This window comes from Grammomys surdaster, unplaced genomic scaffold, assembly GCF_004785775.1.
Source record: "Grammomys surdaster isolate TR1022 unplaced genomic scaffold, NIH_TR_1.0 146, whole genome shotgun sequence".
Classification (NCBI taxonomy): Eukaryota; Metazoa; Chordata; class Mammalia; order Rodentia; family Muridae; genus Grammomys; species Grammomys surdaster.
In genome coordinates this window covers 11,610,074-11,627,541 of record NW_021604604.1, presented here as the reverse complement: position 1 = coordinate 11,627,541, position 17,468 = coordinate 11,610,074, and the positions used below count along the sequence as shown (strand labels likewise).

At 44.3% G+C, this 17,468-nt stretch overlaps 1 protein-coding gene across 3 annotated transcripts in view; it reads left to right on the top strand.

The window, feature by feature from the left end:
• Optn (optineurin) overlaps positions 1–17,468 on the top strand; it is a 45,617-nt gene that overhangs the window by 11,644 nt on the left and 16,505 nt on the right. For 2 of the 3 annotated variants that reach the window (XM_028764891.1, XM_028764892.1), the window contains exons 4-7: positions 6,124–6,339; positions 9,922–9,992; positions 12,146–12,280; positions 16,857–16,953. In XM_028764891.1, coding sequence (XP_028620724.1) covers positions 6,124–6,339; positions 9,922–9,992; positions 12,146–12,280; positions 16,857–16,953 — 519 coding nt within the window. The remainder of the gene's footprint in view (positions 1–6,123; positions 6,340–9,921; positions 9,993–12,145; positions 12,281–16,856; positions 16,954–17,468) is intronic. The other variant, XM_028764893.1, reaches the window with a different exon arrangement.

The window sequence follows — 17,468 nt, the reverse complement described above, 5'->3', positions numbered from 1 at the left end:
TTAGATTTTACAATGCTGAAAAATGACTCAGCAGTGCCATGTCACATATGTGACACCGACTGCAGGCTGCCATGCACAGTTAGGGGAAAATGGTCACATTTGTTTGATCCAAAGGTCCTGGGAAGGCCGGGCAGTGGTGGCACATGCCTTTAATCCCAGCACTTGGGAGGCAGAGACAGGAGGATTTCTGAGTTTGAGGCCAGCCTGGTCTACAGAGTGAGTTCCAGGACAACCAGGGCTGCACAGAGAAACCCTGTCTCGAAAAACAAAACAAAAAAAAAGGTCCTGGGAAATTCTTTAATCCCTGAGAATGCAGTCAGAGACATTTGCAAAGGACAAACCAGAGCACACTTGCTCCCAGCTGGTCCTCCAAGCCCCGGGTGTTTCATCTAGGTGACAGTTAGCCATTTCCTTCCAAGCCTCACACTTAATCCTTCAGAGGATGGAGGACTGGGCTGTTTTAGATACTAATGATTTTTCTTGAGAATTTACTCTGAATTTTGTTAATCTCTTCTGTGGATGAATAGAAATGGTAACAAAGTAAAACGAACAGAGAGTAATGGAAAGAGAATGATATAGAGTAACTTAAAGCATGAAAAGCTACTTAGAAGAACATTGTATCCTGTGTGTGTGTGTGTGTGTGTGTGTGTGTGTGTGTGTGTGTGTGTGTGTGTGTGATGCACATGTAAAGGCCACAAGACAGCCTCAGGTGTCATCCTCAAGAAGGCTAGCCTTCTCCTTTGAGACAGGCTCTCTTACTGGCCTGAAGCTCACTAAGCCCCAGGGTCCCCTTGCCCTTACCTCTCAGCCTTGGATTACAAGCATGCGCCTCTGCATCCGGAATTTTTATACAAAGGAACTATATCCCATGAGGCCAATGGCTAGAGCTCAAAGCGGGTAAATGCTTTAACAGTGGAGTTGAGATAGCTCAAAAAGGGTAGCTGCCAACAGTGGAGTCCAGATAGCAATCGGAGAGATAAACCATATTGGTTTTAGTGCAAATACTGGAGAACACCAACAGTATAAGAAAGGGCAATCTAAAGAGTTCTCTTATAAGGTGTTTTATGAGCAAATAAGTGGATTCATAATTTCCCACAGGTTACTAGGGGAACCTTAAGATTTAGAAGAACAAAATTACCCCAGTAATGTGAGATTCTAATGTCATGGCTTTCGATTCCAGGCCTTCAGACACTAGTTGAGAGCTCTGTTTCTTTCCCTTCTGCCAAGTATAATTGTAGAATATTTTTTAATGAATTTACTCATTCTTCTCTCATACAATATATCCTGACCCCAGGCTCCACTCCCCTCTCCCCTCACACTGCTCTTGCATTTCCCTTCAGAAAAGAGCAGACCTCCCTGGGACATCAACCAAACACAAACAAGATGCAATGAGACTAAAACAAACCCCCATATCAAGGCTATACAAGCCAAGCCGGTAGGAGAACAAGGGTCCCAAGAGCAGGTAAAAGAGTCAGAGACACCCCCACTTCCACTGTTAGGAGTCTCACCAAAACACTAACAAACAAAAAACCAAGCTAAACAACCACAGCATGTATACAGAGGACCTAGCACAGACCCATGCAGGTTCTGAGTGGGCTGTGTTCTCCTGGTGTCCTTGACTCCTCTGGTTCCTATAATCTTTCCTCCTCCTCCTCTCCTGTGGGGTCCCCTGAGCTCTGCCTAATGTTTGTCTGTGGGTCTCTGAAAAGCCTCTGTGATGATAATGGGTTAGGCACCAATCTATGAGTATAGCAGAATATCACTAGTGGTAATTTTATTGACTTTTTTTTTTGGCCAGTTGTATTCGGTTCTACCCTAGGTTTCTGCTCTTTACTGCCCAGCAGAGTAGCTGGGCCTTTATAGTTCACATTCAACTGCCTGTCTGTTCCATCGAGATTGAGAAACCAGATGGAGTAGAGCCCAGGGCCTGGATTAAACCATGGCTCTGAGGCTTCCTGGTTTGGTTCTATTCTAACTGGCTACTCTTTGTTCCTCATTTATTGAGTATGAGGACTAAGTGAGTTAATTCATGTAGAACACTTAAATCAGCATTTACCATGGATCATTGTATCCATTCTTACCTGGGAATAGTGCATGTAACCCTAGCTTTACGGAGCTTACAGGTGTGTGTGTGTGTGTGTGAAATATAATACTTGATGTATTTAGGCACTTAGTTGGGGCAGAAGAATTAGGAGGTAGAAGACAAGGAAATTAAGAAATTAAGCCTAACTTAAAAGGGCATTTGTTGTTGTTTTTTTTTTCTTGTCAGTGATTGGATTGGATTAATCTTAAATGCCAGTTACTCCCTCTGCTCTCCTTTCCTCTTCCCTCCCCACCCTGTCTCATTCCCATGACCTCACTGTGCAACTCAGGCTGGCCTCACATTAGCCTGAGCTTTCCCAAAGGCTGTAGAGTCTTACTCTTAGATCAGAACCTTCCATTGTTCCAATTGACTGGTGTGTTGTGTGATCTGAGAAATGGGTTTTGCTGAAAGACTGATTGCAATTTTAAGGATTATGTAGGATCTCTGTGGAGGGGAAAGAAATGTGTACTGTTTTCACTGTATTGGCTGGGGCCAACGGAATATCGAGGTGATGAGCCTGCATTTTGTGTTCTTTCCAGCCGGTGCAGATGGGACCCTGCCTAGAGTCATCCAGTTTGGGGTTGTGGTTTTAGTTTTATTTGTTGGTTTGTTTTTTTCAAGACAAGGGTTCTCTGTGTGGCCCAGGCTGTGCCAGAACTTGCTCTGTAGACCAGGGTGACCTTGAACTCAGAGATTACCTGCCTCTGCCTCCTAAGTGATAGGATTAAAGGTGTGCCCCACCAGGCCTAGATGCCTGGGTTGTTTTGTCTGTTTGTTTTTAAGTTTTCTATCTAATCCATTCTATCTCCTAATTCTCTACCTCCTAATTCTTCTGCCCCAACTAAGTATGCCTAAACACATCAAGTATTATATTACACACACACACACCTGTAAGCTCTGTAAAGCTAGGGATACATGCACTATTCCCAGGTAAGAATGGATACAATGATCCTAAAAATCCATTCTAGGATCATGAACTGATATATAACTGTGATCCCAGCACTCAAGAGGCCGGAGGCAGGAGGAGTGCCACAGGTTAGAGTCCTGCCTGGGTTATGTAGGGTTATGTAATGAGTTCCAGGCCAACCTGGGCTACATAGCAAGGCGATTAAATAAACAAACAACAATAAAAACAAAAGCCAGATGTGGCAATGGATAAAGTTGGGTTATAGGATGGGCTTTCTGAGTATTCAGTCTAGCTGAAATTCTGAGGGCTGGGTTCAGTGGGACACAGTGTCTCAAAATAATGAGCTAAAACTAAAATAAATAAAATAAAAATAAGGCAAGGAAGATATCCTGACACGGCCTCTGGCCTCGACTCTCACCAGCAATCGCACCTGCACACATGTGCACACACTATACACCACACATACACAAAAACAATAAATTTATGCTAGGGCTGGGGTAGAGCACTTGTCTAGCATGCACAAGATCCTGGGTTCAAGCCTAGCACTGAACAAACAACAATGAAGGCTGTAAGAATTCTGTAAAATTCACTTAGAGAGGTGAAGGGTGAAGACTCCAGATAAAGCAAAATCTTTGGTGTTCCTTGACAAGTGCACTTCCTGGTTCAGGCTAAGAAGGACTCCACTTTGTACTGTAATTTTGCTTGTTTGTTTGGTTTGATTTGAGACAGGGTTTCTCTGTATAGCCTTGGCTGTCCTGGAAATCACTCTGTAGACCAGGCTGGCCTTGAACGCAGAAATCTGCCTCCCAAGTGCTGGGATTAAAGGCGTGCCCCACCCTTCCCAGCTTGTTTTGTTTTTTGAGGGGTGGGGCTTTCTTTGCATAGCCCTAGCTGTCCTAGAACTTGCTCTATAGACCAAGCTGACCTTGAATTCAGAGATCTGCCTATCTCTGCCTCCCAAGTGCTGGGGTTAAAGTGCATCACCACCCACTGGGCTTGTTTAAATAAGTTTGTTCCTTTCATCTGAGCCATTGCTGAAGCTGTCCCATGGGATTCTGACCTTTCCCTGCAGCCTGACTCCGTGATCACTAGCACCTTGCCGGTTCTCCCGCTCAGGCTAATTTACAAAAGAGATCATTAACCCAGTGGTGTCACGGATTGTCAGGCTCATTTTTAGTATTTTGTGGACCACGTGGTCCATGGTCAGAGAAGGGGAGGAGAAATGGAAAGGCTAAAACTCAGCTCAGCAATGGTGAGTTCAAGTTTGGATTTCACATATTTAAATGACTTACTTAGAGAGTTTATAGATGGTGTTTAATCATGGTATTAATTCCTGAGGAGAATTAAGACTTTTCTTTAAAATCTTGTCTGAAATTTAAGTGAGTGTGAACCAGGTATAATTCTTGTAATTCCAGGACTCAAGATTCAAGCTAAGGCAGGAGGATTATGAAGTCAAGTATAGCCCAGGTTACTGCCTGAGTTCTTGGCCAGCCTGAGCTACATAGAAAGAGACTAACTCAAAAAGCAGACTAAATGTGTGTGTGTGTGTGTGTAGGTGTGTAGTTGGGGGAAGGAAGAAAGAGAGCATGCATGCACAATTTCTTGTTTCTCCTGAGTATTTCCACTTGAAGTTTGAAAGGGGAAGTAAAGCATGGTGTATTGTACACTGAGGTGTGGAGGTTTACTGGGAAAGGATCCAGGGAAGAGACCATGGAGTATGTATGTACTGTCACATTTTCCTGCTGACCCAAGAAGACTGAGGCCAGTACTTTAGAGAGTCTGCTAGGATCACTCCCCTAGTGATCAGATCAGTGAAGCAGACAGGTCTGTTCTCCCTATGCCCCAGAAAAAAAGGACCCTACCTGAACAGCCTTGTTCCCCTGTTGTTGTCATACATGGTCATTACAAGGGGGTGAACTCGACACACAAGTGTTTATACTTCACAGATGTATGATACTATTCAACGTGCATTAATGATCTTGTATAGGCTGAAATTTAACTTTTCTTTTTCATCTTTGAGGGTTTTTTGTTTTCTTCTCCCTCCCAGATTTACTTTTATCAATCTTTGTTATAATCTGGGATGGCTGCAGACTTTCCCTTATCTTGCCGCCACTGCGCCACATGGCGCTCTTGGTGCTCTGGCTTCTGGCTGCGCAAATGACTGGGGGGACATAGAGATACGTGGGGACATGTGAGTGTGGGGAGGAGAAAAAAAAGGTGGAGGCTGACCTTTAACAGATCTTGTTCTTGTTTTCTGAAATTTTGAACTACAGCATCTGAGTCTACCATTGTCAAAGTCTGGTTGGTTCTTTTTATGATTTTAACTCCTTATCCCAGCATGCGGTGGAAGCTTTTCTTTCTTGTCATTAAGTTATCCTGAATTTCTTTTCCTGGCATGTACGGCTCTGTGGATTGAACACATTTGAGATGAGCTAACACTGGGCTGTATCACTAGCCCTCACATTCTCATTTTTAAATAGTGTATCAAAATAAGTTGTTAAATAACAAGGAGAACCTTCTACTTAAAGCATAGGGGACAAAGATGTTAGAAAATTGCCTTTTCTACAAACAGGCATGGGGCTGGAGATGTAGCTCAGCCAAGGAACTGCTGAGAACCTGAACTTAATCTCCAGAACATACATGAGAAGGCCAGGCATGGTGATGTGTGTGTCTAATCCCAGTGCTGGGGTTGCAAAGACAGGCAGGTTCCTGGGCTCACTGGCTAGCCAGCTTAGCCTCCTTGGCAAATCCTCGGCCAATAGGAGACCCTGTCTCCAAAGTAGAACAAAAAAATGGAAAAGGTGGACTAGGTGGATGGCACTTGACAAGGGAGACCCAAGGTTGCTTTCCTCTACCTTTGCACATGGTTACCATGAGCATACCTACACACACGTGCACCCCTAACATACAAAAACAAAGTGGAGCCTAGTGGTGTATGTCGATAATACCAGCACTTGGGAGGTAGAGGTAGTACCATCCTCAGCTCTGAGTTCAAGGTCACCTTGGGCTCCATGATATCCTGCTTTGAGAAAGAGAGAGGCGGGAGAGGAGAGAGTGTGCACAACGCTGTCTGTGCTGCTTGGCCATCAAGTTTACTAGCCAGACCTTAAGTTTGATTTCATGGTCTTCCCAGGACCTCACAGGTGGCTGCAGGTTTCCCAGAACTGACTTTGAGCGGGAAGTGGAGAAGCTTAAGACCCAGGTGGAGCAGGAGGTGGAGCATCTGAAGATCCAGGTGATGCGCCTTCAGGCTGAGAAGGCGGACCTGTTGAGCATTGTCTCAGAGCTGCAGCTCAAACTCAACTCCGCCGGCTCCTCGGAAGACTCCTTCGTTGAGATCAGGATGACTGTAAGAGTTGTGGTTCTTTCTCTATGAAACAAATGTCCAAGCCCCCTCTAGACATAAGAAACACAACACCTGAATGTGTTGTCAACACAGCCGATCCAAAGAGTGAGATTTCAGTGTAGCATGATGCTTAACAAAGGTTGTCTTAACTGAAAAATATATTACTCAGCTTTTTGATGAAAGATAAAGTCCCCACCTTAATCACGTCCTCCCAAGTTGGACATTTTTCGGACTTATTTGAAAACAGAATGTTCCAAACAAAAACCATAAGTATAAACTCTCTCTTTTTTTTTTTCAAGACCAAGTTGTATAGAATTGTGAGACGAAAAGTGAGCAGAGTTGTGACCAGATGTTTGGATGGCTTTTAAACAGCTTGACTTATTTTTACACAAGTGCCGTGAAACTGCATGGAGGTCAGAGAGTACCTTGCAGGGATTGGTTTTCTCCTACGATACGGGTCCAGGGAGTTGAACTCAGGTCATCAGCCTTCGTGACAAGTGTCTTAACTCTGAGCCATCTCACCAGCTCTGAAACTGTGTTTAACTGTGTTTAATAGACTCTTTCCAAAGTCTAGTGAGGAAGGATGGTAATAACTGACAAGGGGGGAGGGGGCACCCTCTCAGAGGCAAAGGGGAGGGGGACTGGGAGAGGGGCAACGTCTGGAATGTAAATAAACAAAATAATTAACTTAAAAACTAAGAGGGCCTGGAAGCATGGCTCAGCAGAAGAAGGTGTTTGCCACCTAAGCTTGGGCTCTAGAACCCACATAGAGGGGGGAAAGGAGCCCACTGACCTCCCAGGGTTCTCACCTGACCTTGCACCTGCTCCATGGCACAAGCACCCACACCCCCCCCCACACACACACATACAAATAGTAATAATAAATAACATTTCAGTGATTAAAAAGGACTGGCTGTGTAGCTTAATTGGTAAGAGTGCTTGCTTGCAAATTGGACATAGGAAGCAAGCTTGAAAGCCTCCAGGGGCCACGTGAAACAATTACCACAATTTGCTGTCAGCACAGCTAAGCCAAATAATGAGGAGTAAGAATGTAACAGAGATAACGTGCCTATTAAATTTTGCCAAGCCAGCTGCCACTACAAACTCACCTGCAGTTCTGACTTGTTAGGGAATCAGAGGCCAAGACGAAGGCTGACAGGATTTGCGAGCTGGTTATATTTCAATAAGCTAATGGAGCAAACCTTCACAGAAGCACAAGACGGTTCTGGATGTTTTGGCCACACTCCTCCTAAACCACAGAGTTCTCCAGCCCATAGAAGCAAAGCGAAGCTCATTCACACTCACAGTAACTACCACTTATCTGGGAGGCAGCCTAGGATGCTAACCCTGGGAGGAGACTCATTTGGAAACTCATTTATTCTTAAGTGGATAGTGACCGATAAGGGTTGTCCTAGTTGTATGTGATGGGTGCAGTAAAGGAACATTGAAATGGATACTTCCATTATTAGGAAGAAGGGTTTTATTGTGAATAAGAGAAAATAGCCAGAGGTATCTGGAAGAGTCCAGATCAAAGAGGCAAAGAAGCAGACTGGACTGGCCAGGGCTATCTGCAAGAGAAGGGAAATGGGTGGGTAGATGGGGGCATGTGGAAATCATGTGGATTATAAGGAGGGGGGAGAGGAGTGGCAGAAGGGAAGCCAAGCTAGGGCAGGCCTGGGAGTTTAGGGAAGGGGAGGAGGGGAGCCTGAGGCCAGCATGCGCTTTGATATGCAACTACAGGTATATGTTATTGGGCAAGGAAAACGATTCCTTTTGGCAGCCAAGAACCCCAGTTCATAGGTTACTGAGGAATGCTGGCCTGTCTCTGACCACCAGAAATTCTTGTATAGTCTAGCTTCAGTTGGGCCAAGACTGTCATTTCTGGACATAGGCACTACCTTTGTAGTTTTGGGAATTGGAATTTCCTTTGAACCTGACATTAGCCATATAAGCCTGGCATGAGTTGAGACCCTGGGTCCCTTCCTCAGCACTACATAAACTGTGTAGGATAGCACAAGCCCATAGGCCTGGGACTTGTAGGCGGAGGCAGGAGCAGAAGAAGTTCAAGGTCATTCTTTCAGCTACATAGCCAGTTCAAAGCTAGCCTGGGATACATGAAACCATGTCTCAGAAAGAGGGGCGGGATGGCTGGAGTTTCGAGACTCAGCAATTAAAGGAATGCTGCCCTTTTAGAGGATCCGAGTTCTGGTCCCACATGGGGGCTCACAGCTGCCTTTAATTCCAGCTCCAGAGCATGACACCTTCTTCTGGCCGCTGATGATACCTGCCCTTATTTACACACCAGTATGTACATGCACATAATCAGTAATAAAATAAATATTTAAGCATAGAGGACAACTCTGGAGGTAGGTTGAGGAGATCTGGTTTTTACCTCCCTGCCAGAAGCCATGATTTAGCCTCTAAGAACAGAATTTGAAGCCAGAGCCATCAAACTTAAGTTCTGTGCAATACAAGTGGACTGGCCAGCTAAGGCAGTGTGCACCTATCCCCGAGCTCCTGTGAGGCGCCCCTTTTGATGTGTCCCATAACAAAGAAAAGCAGATGAGTAGGCACTGGAGGGACCTCTCCTTCTGTGCTGCTAAGAGACATCTGAAGTGAGAGGGTGGAACCACACCAGGACAAAGTCCTTCATAATAGCCGTTTCATTTCCACTTTGTCGGAGTTCTTATCTGAAAGAGGAAGAGATTAAAGAGAGAAGTGTACTTTGTAGATAAAGCCAGGGAGTGGAGAGCAGCTTCTAAGACTCATAGCATATTTAGTGTGGGACTCCTTCCTCACCACCTGCCCTGCAGGGCAGACCAGTCGGAAGATGACCCTTACTCCGTCCATTCCCTCTGAGACATTTAGGTGCAGTCAGGGTGCCCAGAGGAGGATTTGAAAAGCAAACTTCTCTAGAAGTGACAGGAGATGACTGAAGCACAGAGTTCTAGCCCTGTCAATGGCTAATAAAAGTCAGGAAACCCAGACATTTTATCAAAAGTTTCCAAACACTGCTTTTCCCAGGGTTAGCATCATCGGCTGCCTCCCAGATGAGTGACAGTTACTGCGAGTGCAAATGTGCTTCACTTTGTTTCTGTGGGCTGGAGAACTCTGTGGCTTAGGAAGAGTGTAGCCACAGCATCCTGGGGAACCGTCTTTGTGCATTTGTGAAGGCTTGCTCCATTAGCTTATTGAAATATAACCAGCTCGCAAATCCTGTCAGCCTTAGGGTGTAGGCTTTGGTTCCCTAACAGGCCACTGGTGCAGGCAAACATACAATGGCCACCAGCTTGGCAAAGGCATTGCCTTGTAGGCCAAATCCATGTTTATGGAGTCAGATTGAACGTATTCCAATGCAGGAGACTGACCTTCATACCTTAGCTTAGATATTTATAATCCTGACAGGGAGTGCAGGCCCTGGGGAGAGTGTTTTCTGTTTCATTTGAGTGACCCAATTTAGATCCTATCTCATACAAAGGCTGAGTGAGTATTTTCCTTGGATGGAAACTTTTGTCTTTTTCTTTTGAAAGGGCATCTGGCTTGCAGATCTGTGGTGCTCAGTCCCTTTCATCTCTGCTTTTACAGGAAGGAGAGACTGAAGGGACAATGAAGGAGATGAACGGCCCTAGACCCACAAGAACAGACTCCATCAGCATGTAGGTGATGGGACTCCAGTATCTTGTTACTTTGAGCCGGTCACTGGGGATCCAACGTGACGAAGAAAAGCTTACTTTGCTTTTTGAGGCAGGGTCTTGCTTTGTGATCTAGGTTTGATTTGAACCTGCAACCACCCTCTGCCTTAGCTTCCCAAGTGCTAACATTCATTTTCAATGGTATTTAATGTCGCGACTCAGACTGGCAGAGAATAGAAACAAAGTCCAGTGCCCTTTAAAAGCTGACAAATGCCGACTTCTCTGTTACAGAGGTGTTTGCTCTCCGTTATAAGTGGAAACACATTCATCCTCAATCAAAAAGAGACTTGTTCCTAGTCAGCAGTCCTGTACTGGCTCATTTGTCAGGGCTGCTGGGACTAAACAGGCTGCTGGGCTTCCTTAAGTGGGGCACACCCTTTTACTTTCCCTATTCTAATTATCAGCCACAGTAACTGATGCTGGTGCTCTTCTGAGGCAATGGCTATGAGAACTGTCAATGTGTATGTGTATGTATGTGTGTTTGTATGTATGTGCATGTATGTGTATATTATGATGGAGAGGAACATGCCATATACATAAGGAAGCCACAGGACAGCAGCAGCAGTTCTTGACCCATGGGTTGCAACCCCTTTGGCAAACCTCTATCTCCATTTATGATTTACATTTATGATTCACAATAATAGCAAAGTACGGTTATGAAGTAGCAATGAAAATAATTTTATGGTTGGGGTTACAACATGAGGAACTAACTGTAACGGATCTCAGCGTTAGGTTGAGAAGCGGTGGTTTATGGAAATCTGTTCTCTGCACTATGTGGGTTCTGAGGATCAAACTCAGGCCGTCAGGGTTGACAGCAAGCATCTTTACCCATGGTGCCACTTCTTCAACCTCAGAAGTGCCTAGGCCCTTACCTGTGGAATCTCAAATCTGCCTGTCCCGAGCAGATTCTAAGGAACACATGATAAGTAATGGAAGGGCCTTGAGCAGAGGCAGTAGAACTAGGCCCTGAACTTCTTGGTTCTTGAAGGTAATATTACCCAGGGCTGGTGGTTTGCCCATCCTGTGTGTGTGCAGGCAACATTAGTCCATTTGCCTGTCGGCCTGCTCAGAATTTCTTAGTCACAGACCTTTAAGACTATTTTTTATGTTATTTGATAAATATGCATAGAGAATAACACAGAAAAAGTAATACAACGCTTTCTAGGTCTGTCCCTATGTTCTCAGTCAGGGAGAACATAAATAATACAATAGTCTTTCACCAAACAGTAATTAGTGTAACTGAATGTTATTCCTGTTTTTGGTGGGTTTTTTTTTCCCTTTGGGTTTAGAATTCAACTTTCCTCAAATTGCTGCTTTTAATAGCAAGACTTTCCTGGAAGCAGAGGAAACAAAAACTGTATTTGGAAATTTTAAGCCACTTCCTGTTCATTTATTTCCATATGCAGAGACCACTTCCTCTTTCAGGCCAATAGCTCTTAACCTTTATGAAGTTGGTATGGTCTGAGGTTTCTAGGCTTGGGGCTCCAGCCTAATCCTGGCGTTCAGATATGTGAGCCTAGCAGATGCCTGAAAGACTAACTGCCATCCCTGGTGTCTTCGTCGTCACTCTGAACATTCCGTTACTGGGTGATGGTCACAGTTGCTTGTTTGTCATGAATGTGCCTCTTGATAAGATTCTGAAACTTAGAAAAACATTTGCCAGTAGTATCTACATGTCTCTGCTTCATGTGAAAACCAAAGTCAGAAAAGTTTTTCTTCCCTTGACTCACAAAGGTGATAGTCTCTAAGCAGTTGCAATGGGCAGTGGTCTGAATGGACCTGAATAGTCAGCCCAAAGTTCTCTCTGGAACTGGTCTCTGGAGATTGTGGCATCTCCTGCCACAACTGCTGAATGTCCCTGTGAATTCTGTGGTCTTGTGGACACAGTCCCTCTTTGGAGTGAGAGCTTACATTATGAGGTTAGCTTCCCATTGCTAGTCTCCACAGCCCCCGCTGCATACATACAAGGATTGAATCAGCCATGCTTGGAGCAGGCGAGAATTGCCTGGAGGACATGGATTTCAGTTGTATGATGCTTCTCTCTTACTCTTGACATTTTTGTTGGGATCAAAACCTTTTTAATTTCCATACTGAATGTGGCAGTGATGTCTTTTTAGGAGCAGATGTACAGAGGATGCTAGGACCTGTGTGGAGTTTGAGGATTTGACTGTGAGCCAGCTCCTGCTTTGCCTAAGGGAAGGAAACCAAAAGGTGGAGAGACTTGAAATCGCTCTCAGAGAAGCCAGAGAAAGGTATGAACTATTTACGTGAAAAATGAAAGGCGTTGGTAGGTAAAGTAAGGCACCATGCAAGGCAATGCACACGGTTTTGTGCCCACTGCCACAATATAGTCTTGGGACATTTTCACCCCCACACAAGAGTCGGTACCCCTCATCATTCACTACCCGGTTCTCCCCATGTCTTTGGAGATCTCTGCATCCTGCACAGTTATATGTGGATTCAAACAGTACGGTCTTCTGATTTTTTTCACTCTCTTCATCCACAGTGCCCTGCTTGCCAGCCCTCTGTCCTTAAGGCAAGTGAATAATAAAGTAGAAGATGTGTATACTTGGCAGCTTGCCACTTATATATTTCTAATCTTTCTTCCTGCTTTCAAACAAAACAAAAACGCAGCTCTCTCCCTGGATACTGAAGGCCGTATAGCTCTTTAGATTATAGTTAGTGGATCAGGCCTGCCCTTGGAGGAGGAGTGCCCTGGAAAGATTCCTTTTTCGATGATATTGAGCTTCTATCTTATGAGCCAGCGGACTCAGTACTTAACAGGGCAAACCAGTAAGTAGTTGAGGAGACTTGTGTTCTCTGCATGGGGACCAGGGTAGTGGCTGGTTCTCAGGCAAGACAGGGCTTAGAAGTGTCAGGGACACATGGTCAGCGGCCTGATTGGCACACTCTGAAATCAGGTATGACACAAACACATTGCAAGATACTGTGTTTTCCTGAAATAAGTGAGCCAGCCTTCTGCCTTTCTCCCTAATCACTGGAAATAGGAATACGGATGTTCTGAATTTAATTTTTCTGAAAAAATACTGGGTGATATGTGGGAGAGAGGAATGGATGTAGGTTTGCCTTCTGTCTTGGTGTGTGCAGCATTCATGTTTCACCTCATAGGGTTTTCTGGGTTTGGTTTTTGTTTGTCATTTTGGGATTTGGGGTTTTATCTATTTGTTATTTTGAGGTTCTGTTGCTTTGGTTTTTTCAAGACAGGCTCTCACTATGTGGTCCTAGCTGGCCTGAAACATGCTGTGGTAGACCATGCTGATCTCACAGAGACCCCCTCTCCGCCTCCACCTCTGGCCCCCGCTGAGGGCTGGATTAAAAGTGTGTGCATAGCCACAACTGATTGAATTTATATTTTCTAAATCAGTAAGGAGAAAGAGGTTGTATAAGAAATGCAGCCTTTGTTTAAAAAAAAAAATCAAGAAATAACAGGAGAGAGATGACCCAAAGTGAACATTTGACCTAGAAGATTAAGATAACTTGTAATTCGTGTGTAGGTCAAAACCTGTGCCAAATGTGAACTGTCCTACAGTGTTGATAAGCCCACCCTCCTGCGAGTACCATCTGGTGCCTCACCCACCTGTGTATTCAGCTTAGCCAACGGGACAGTACCAGCATACCAATTAGGGTTGACAGTTTTCAATAGAAAAATGATAAACAAAAACGTCTCTACAGATGGCTCACAGAGAAGCACTGCCTTGCCAGGAGCCTATGGGGAAGCAGTGCTTTGATCCCTTTCACACCCACTTTCCTGCTTCTCAGTCACTTCCAATCTGTCTGCTTGGTTCTTTCAGGAGCTGCCCCCATGGATAAAGTTTAAACTGCTACTTAATTTTTTGAAGATTTTAATCATGACCTATTGACCTCTAGGTATGAATGAGGAAGACTGAACTGTCTTGTACAACCATCAGCCGCCCAGTACTTACATTTCTGGAACTTTCTCTACCTCCTGTTCCCAGCTGAAAGTTTTGGGTTTTACTCAAGTTACTACTCTGTTCCTGTCCCTGTGCATTTAGACACATGCATACAATGCACATGTGTGCTCACTCACAGTCAGGCGGTGTACTATGCAGCGGTCACTTCTCCTTTTATACTTTTTAGATCTCAGTACAAACCTTAGCCAGTTACCTCGTGTGTTGGTCTGTTTTCTGCTTCTTTAAGAGTGCTAGACTAGATAGGTTGTGAACCATGGAAGTGTTTTCAGCCTATAGTTCTGGGGCTTTCAGCAGAAAACAATCGCCTTTATCCCAGCCTTTATTAGGAACCCACTCCTGAAATGGTAGCTTTGATGAAGGCAGTGCTGCCACAGTGCCATGTCAACTAAGGGCCAGCATGGCGGGCTGGAGAGATGCTCAGCTGTCAAGAGCGTAGACTGATTGTTCTTATGGAAGACCTAAGTCCAGTCCCCAGCTCCCACACTGAGTGACTCACAACTAACTGACTGTAACTCCAGTTCAGGGATCTGATGCTCTGTCCTGATCTCTGTATTCACACACACACAGACACACACACACACAGAGACACAGACACAGACACAAACAGAGAGAGAGAGAGAGAGAGAGGAGAGAAAGTTCCCTTACCCCTCAAAAATGTCACTGTGAGTTTTGTATGTTTAGTTGTGGCTCCAAGTTTTCCCAGGGAGTCAATCTCTCAATTACATACCCTATGATTCAGATTGTTCTTAAGGTATCTTGGTTCCACTACATTGTAGTCATTCCTAAGACCACCCTTAGCATCCTATGGGATTCCTCAGCTCTCCTATGCTGGATCCCATTTCCTTGATCCAGTGCCTTTCTTACTCTCTGCCTCCCACCCCTTAGTAAAGTACACTTTATCTCTACTGACTTAATGAGAAAGAATAGGAGAGGAGAATATTTTGTGAGACCTCCTTATCCAGAACTCTCCCACCTTTATACTCATTGAACAGTTTGGCACTATGGAGCCCTCTTGGCTGGCTGTTTTCCTGGTGGCATTTGAAGGCTTTGCTTCCTTGTATGCTAGCTTCTGGTTTTACTGTTGAGAAACCCACTGACTGCCCTTCTGAATCTGATTCTTTTTGTATGGAACTTCACGGTGCTGTTTTTTCCTCACCCCTGCAAGTTCTTTGTTTATCCCACATAGTCTGAAATCTCACACATTTGGATTGAAGCTGTTTTTCATTCATTTGTTCTAGACACAATTGAACCCCTCTCATTCTCCAAACTCCTGATCTTCTGACCTTATAAAACAATTTCAAATTAATGTAGGGATGGATTATCTCTTAACTTTGTCCTTTTTCATTTTTCTAGAACCTACTCTCATTTTGAGATAGAACTAGTCATGTAATTTTCTTTCTGTTTCATTTTTGTTTATTTGCTTGTTTGTTTTGGGTTTGTTCTGTTTTTTCGAGAAAAGGGTTTCTCTGTGTAGCCTTGGCTGTCCTGGAACTCACTCTGTAGATGACTGGCCTCAAACTCAGAGAGATCTGCCTACCACTGCCTCCCAATGTTTTTCTTAACCTGTGTTCCTCCGTGGCCCCTGTGTTCTCTTACTTTCTCTCAGAGCTGGCCAATGCTCATTTTTTTATGGTGTTTAATGTTTATATTTTAATGATTGCAAATAACTCCTTGGGTCTCTAGGGATATTAATGATAATCTCTCCTCTACACTGACCTGTTCTGTCTTCAGTACAGAATATGTTTTAGTCCAAGGTTTTCCTCAAATGTCTCATGATCTTGGTTGGTGAGGTTTAGGAATGAGGAGAGTTAGAAGCTACTTGAAGCTTTGGGAGCAGCTGTAGGAAGACTCAGTTCTTTGGCAAGGCTATATCTAAAGCTTTTAAATGTTTTCCCTTTTCCTAGCCCAGTTCTCCAGAAAGATGCCTCCTGTCTCTTGCTTTAGATAGCAGGGTTCTTGAGAGGAAAGGGAGAGGGCAAGGGTTTCATCGGCTAATACAAATTCCTTTCCTTTAAGTGGGAAGCACAATCCCTCAACTGTGCTGAACATCTCTCATCCCAAGCCCCTTGTTTTATGATTTTCTAGCCCTTTATTCACCATCCTGCAGGTACACATGGTATCCCCAGTTCCCAGGCCATAAGGAGTTTCAATAGTGTGACTTATTGGCCCTTCCTACTCTCCCCGGTTTAGGATCTAGCTTTCTTAGAATAGTAACCCTCCCCTATTCCTCCCTGTACTTTCTGTTCACTGTTGCTGCTGCTGGCTCTTTGCGCATATAGGCATGTGGCTGTGTGAAAGTCATATTTGTAGGATTTGCAGTGGGAGAAAAAACTACATGCATATATGAAACCTATGTATATATATTTATGTACTAGAGATTGAACCCAGGGATGCAAGCCTGCTAGGCAAGGAGTCTCCACTGACCCACATCTCCAGCTCTGTTTTTGCTCTTTATTTTGATGCAGGGCCCCATGAAGCTGCCAAGGTTGACCTTGAACAACAACTGCTAGATCACCCAGGCAGCCTTTGAACTTGTGACTCTTTCACCTCAGATTCCCACAGTTTCAGACCTGCACCACCATGCCCAGCCAGTCTTCCACCTTTAGCCAGTCTCTCTTTGCTTCATCTGTGTGGAGATGTCTCTGCCCTGCATGTATTCATCTTCAGTCACAGGAGTTCTAATCAACATTAGGAGAAATAACAAGATGAGTGCAAATATAAAGAGACTTTGAAACCCCCGGCTTTCTCCAGGTTCTGACTGTGTGCATTCGAGTGCCTCTACAGCCGCTTGTCCTCGTGTGTCTAAACAGAAAGTAAAACTTTTCTACTACATTCTTATGTTGGTGGTGGGTTGTTTTTTTTTTTTTTTTTTCAGAATTTCAGATTTTGAAAAGAAAGAAAATGGCCATTCTGTGATTGAGACCCAGACAGAGGGGAGAACTGACAAAGAAGAGGACAAAGGCCCAGAGAGTGTGGGTACAGCACTTCCAAAGGACTGGCACGTCCCTGTCAGGTCCCCATTGGTGACATGGTTCCTGGGTTCAAGTCTTATGTTGCTATTTACCTTAGAAATGGAAACTTGTTTGTTATTGAATGTTTCCTACTTTCACTTATCCTGCATTCGAAGTGCATGTCGTCAGTAAGATGTATCCCAGTCTGTACTACGTAAGACACCCTCATATCACTTCTTGACCAGAGTCATCTCCTTAAGTCCACCTCCAGAAAATGACATTTTGACTGTGTCATGATGAGATGTTCTTTGTGGACATGGCTCTGAAACTTTTAGAATGGGAAGATCTTGGCTCTGTCTCAGCACCGGTAGGAACAAGAGAGTTGGCATTTAAAAAAAAAAAAAGAGTTCCTGAATAACTTAGAGATATGTATGCCCTTGAGCCTGAAGAGTTTTAGGCTTAGAAAAAGTTCCTGAAGCCAAGAAATGGTACTCACAGTAGTCCATGGAGGAGAGAGATATATAAAATGATCCTTT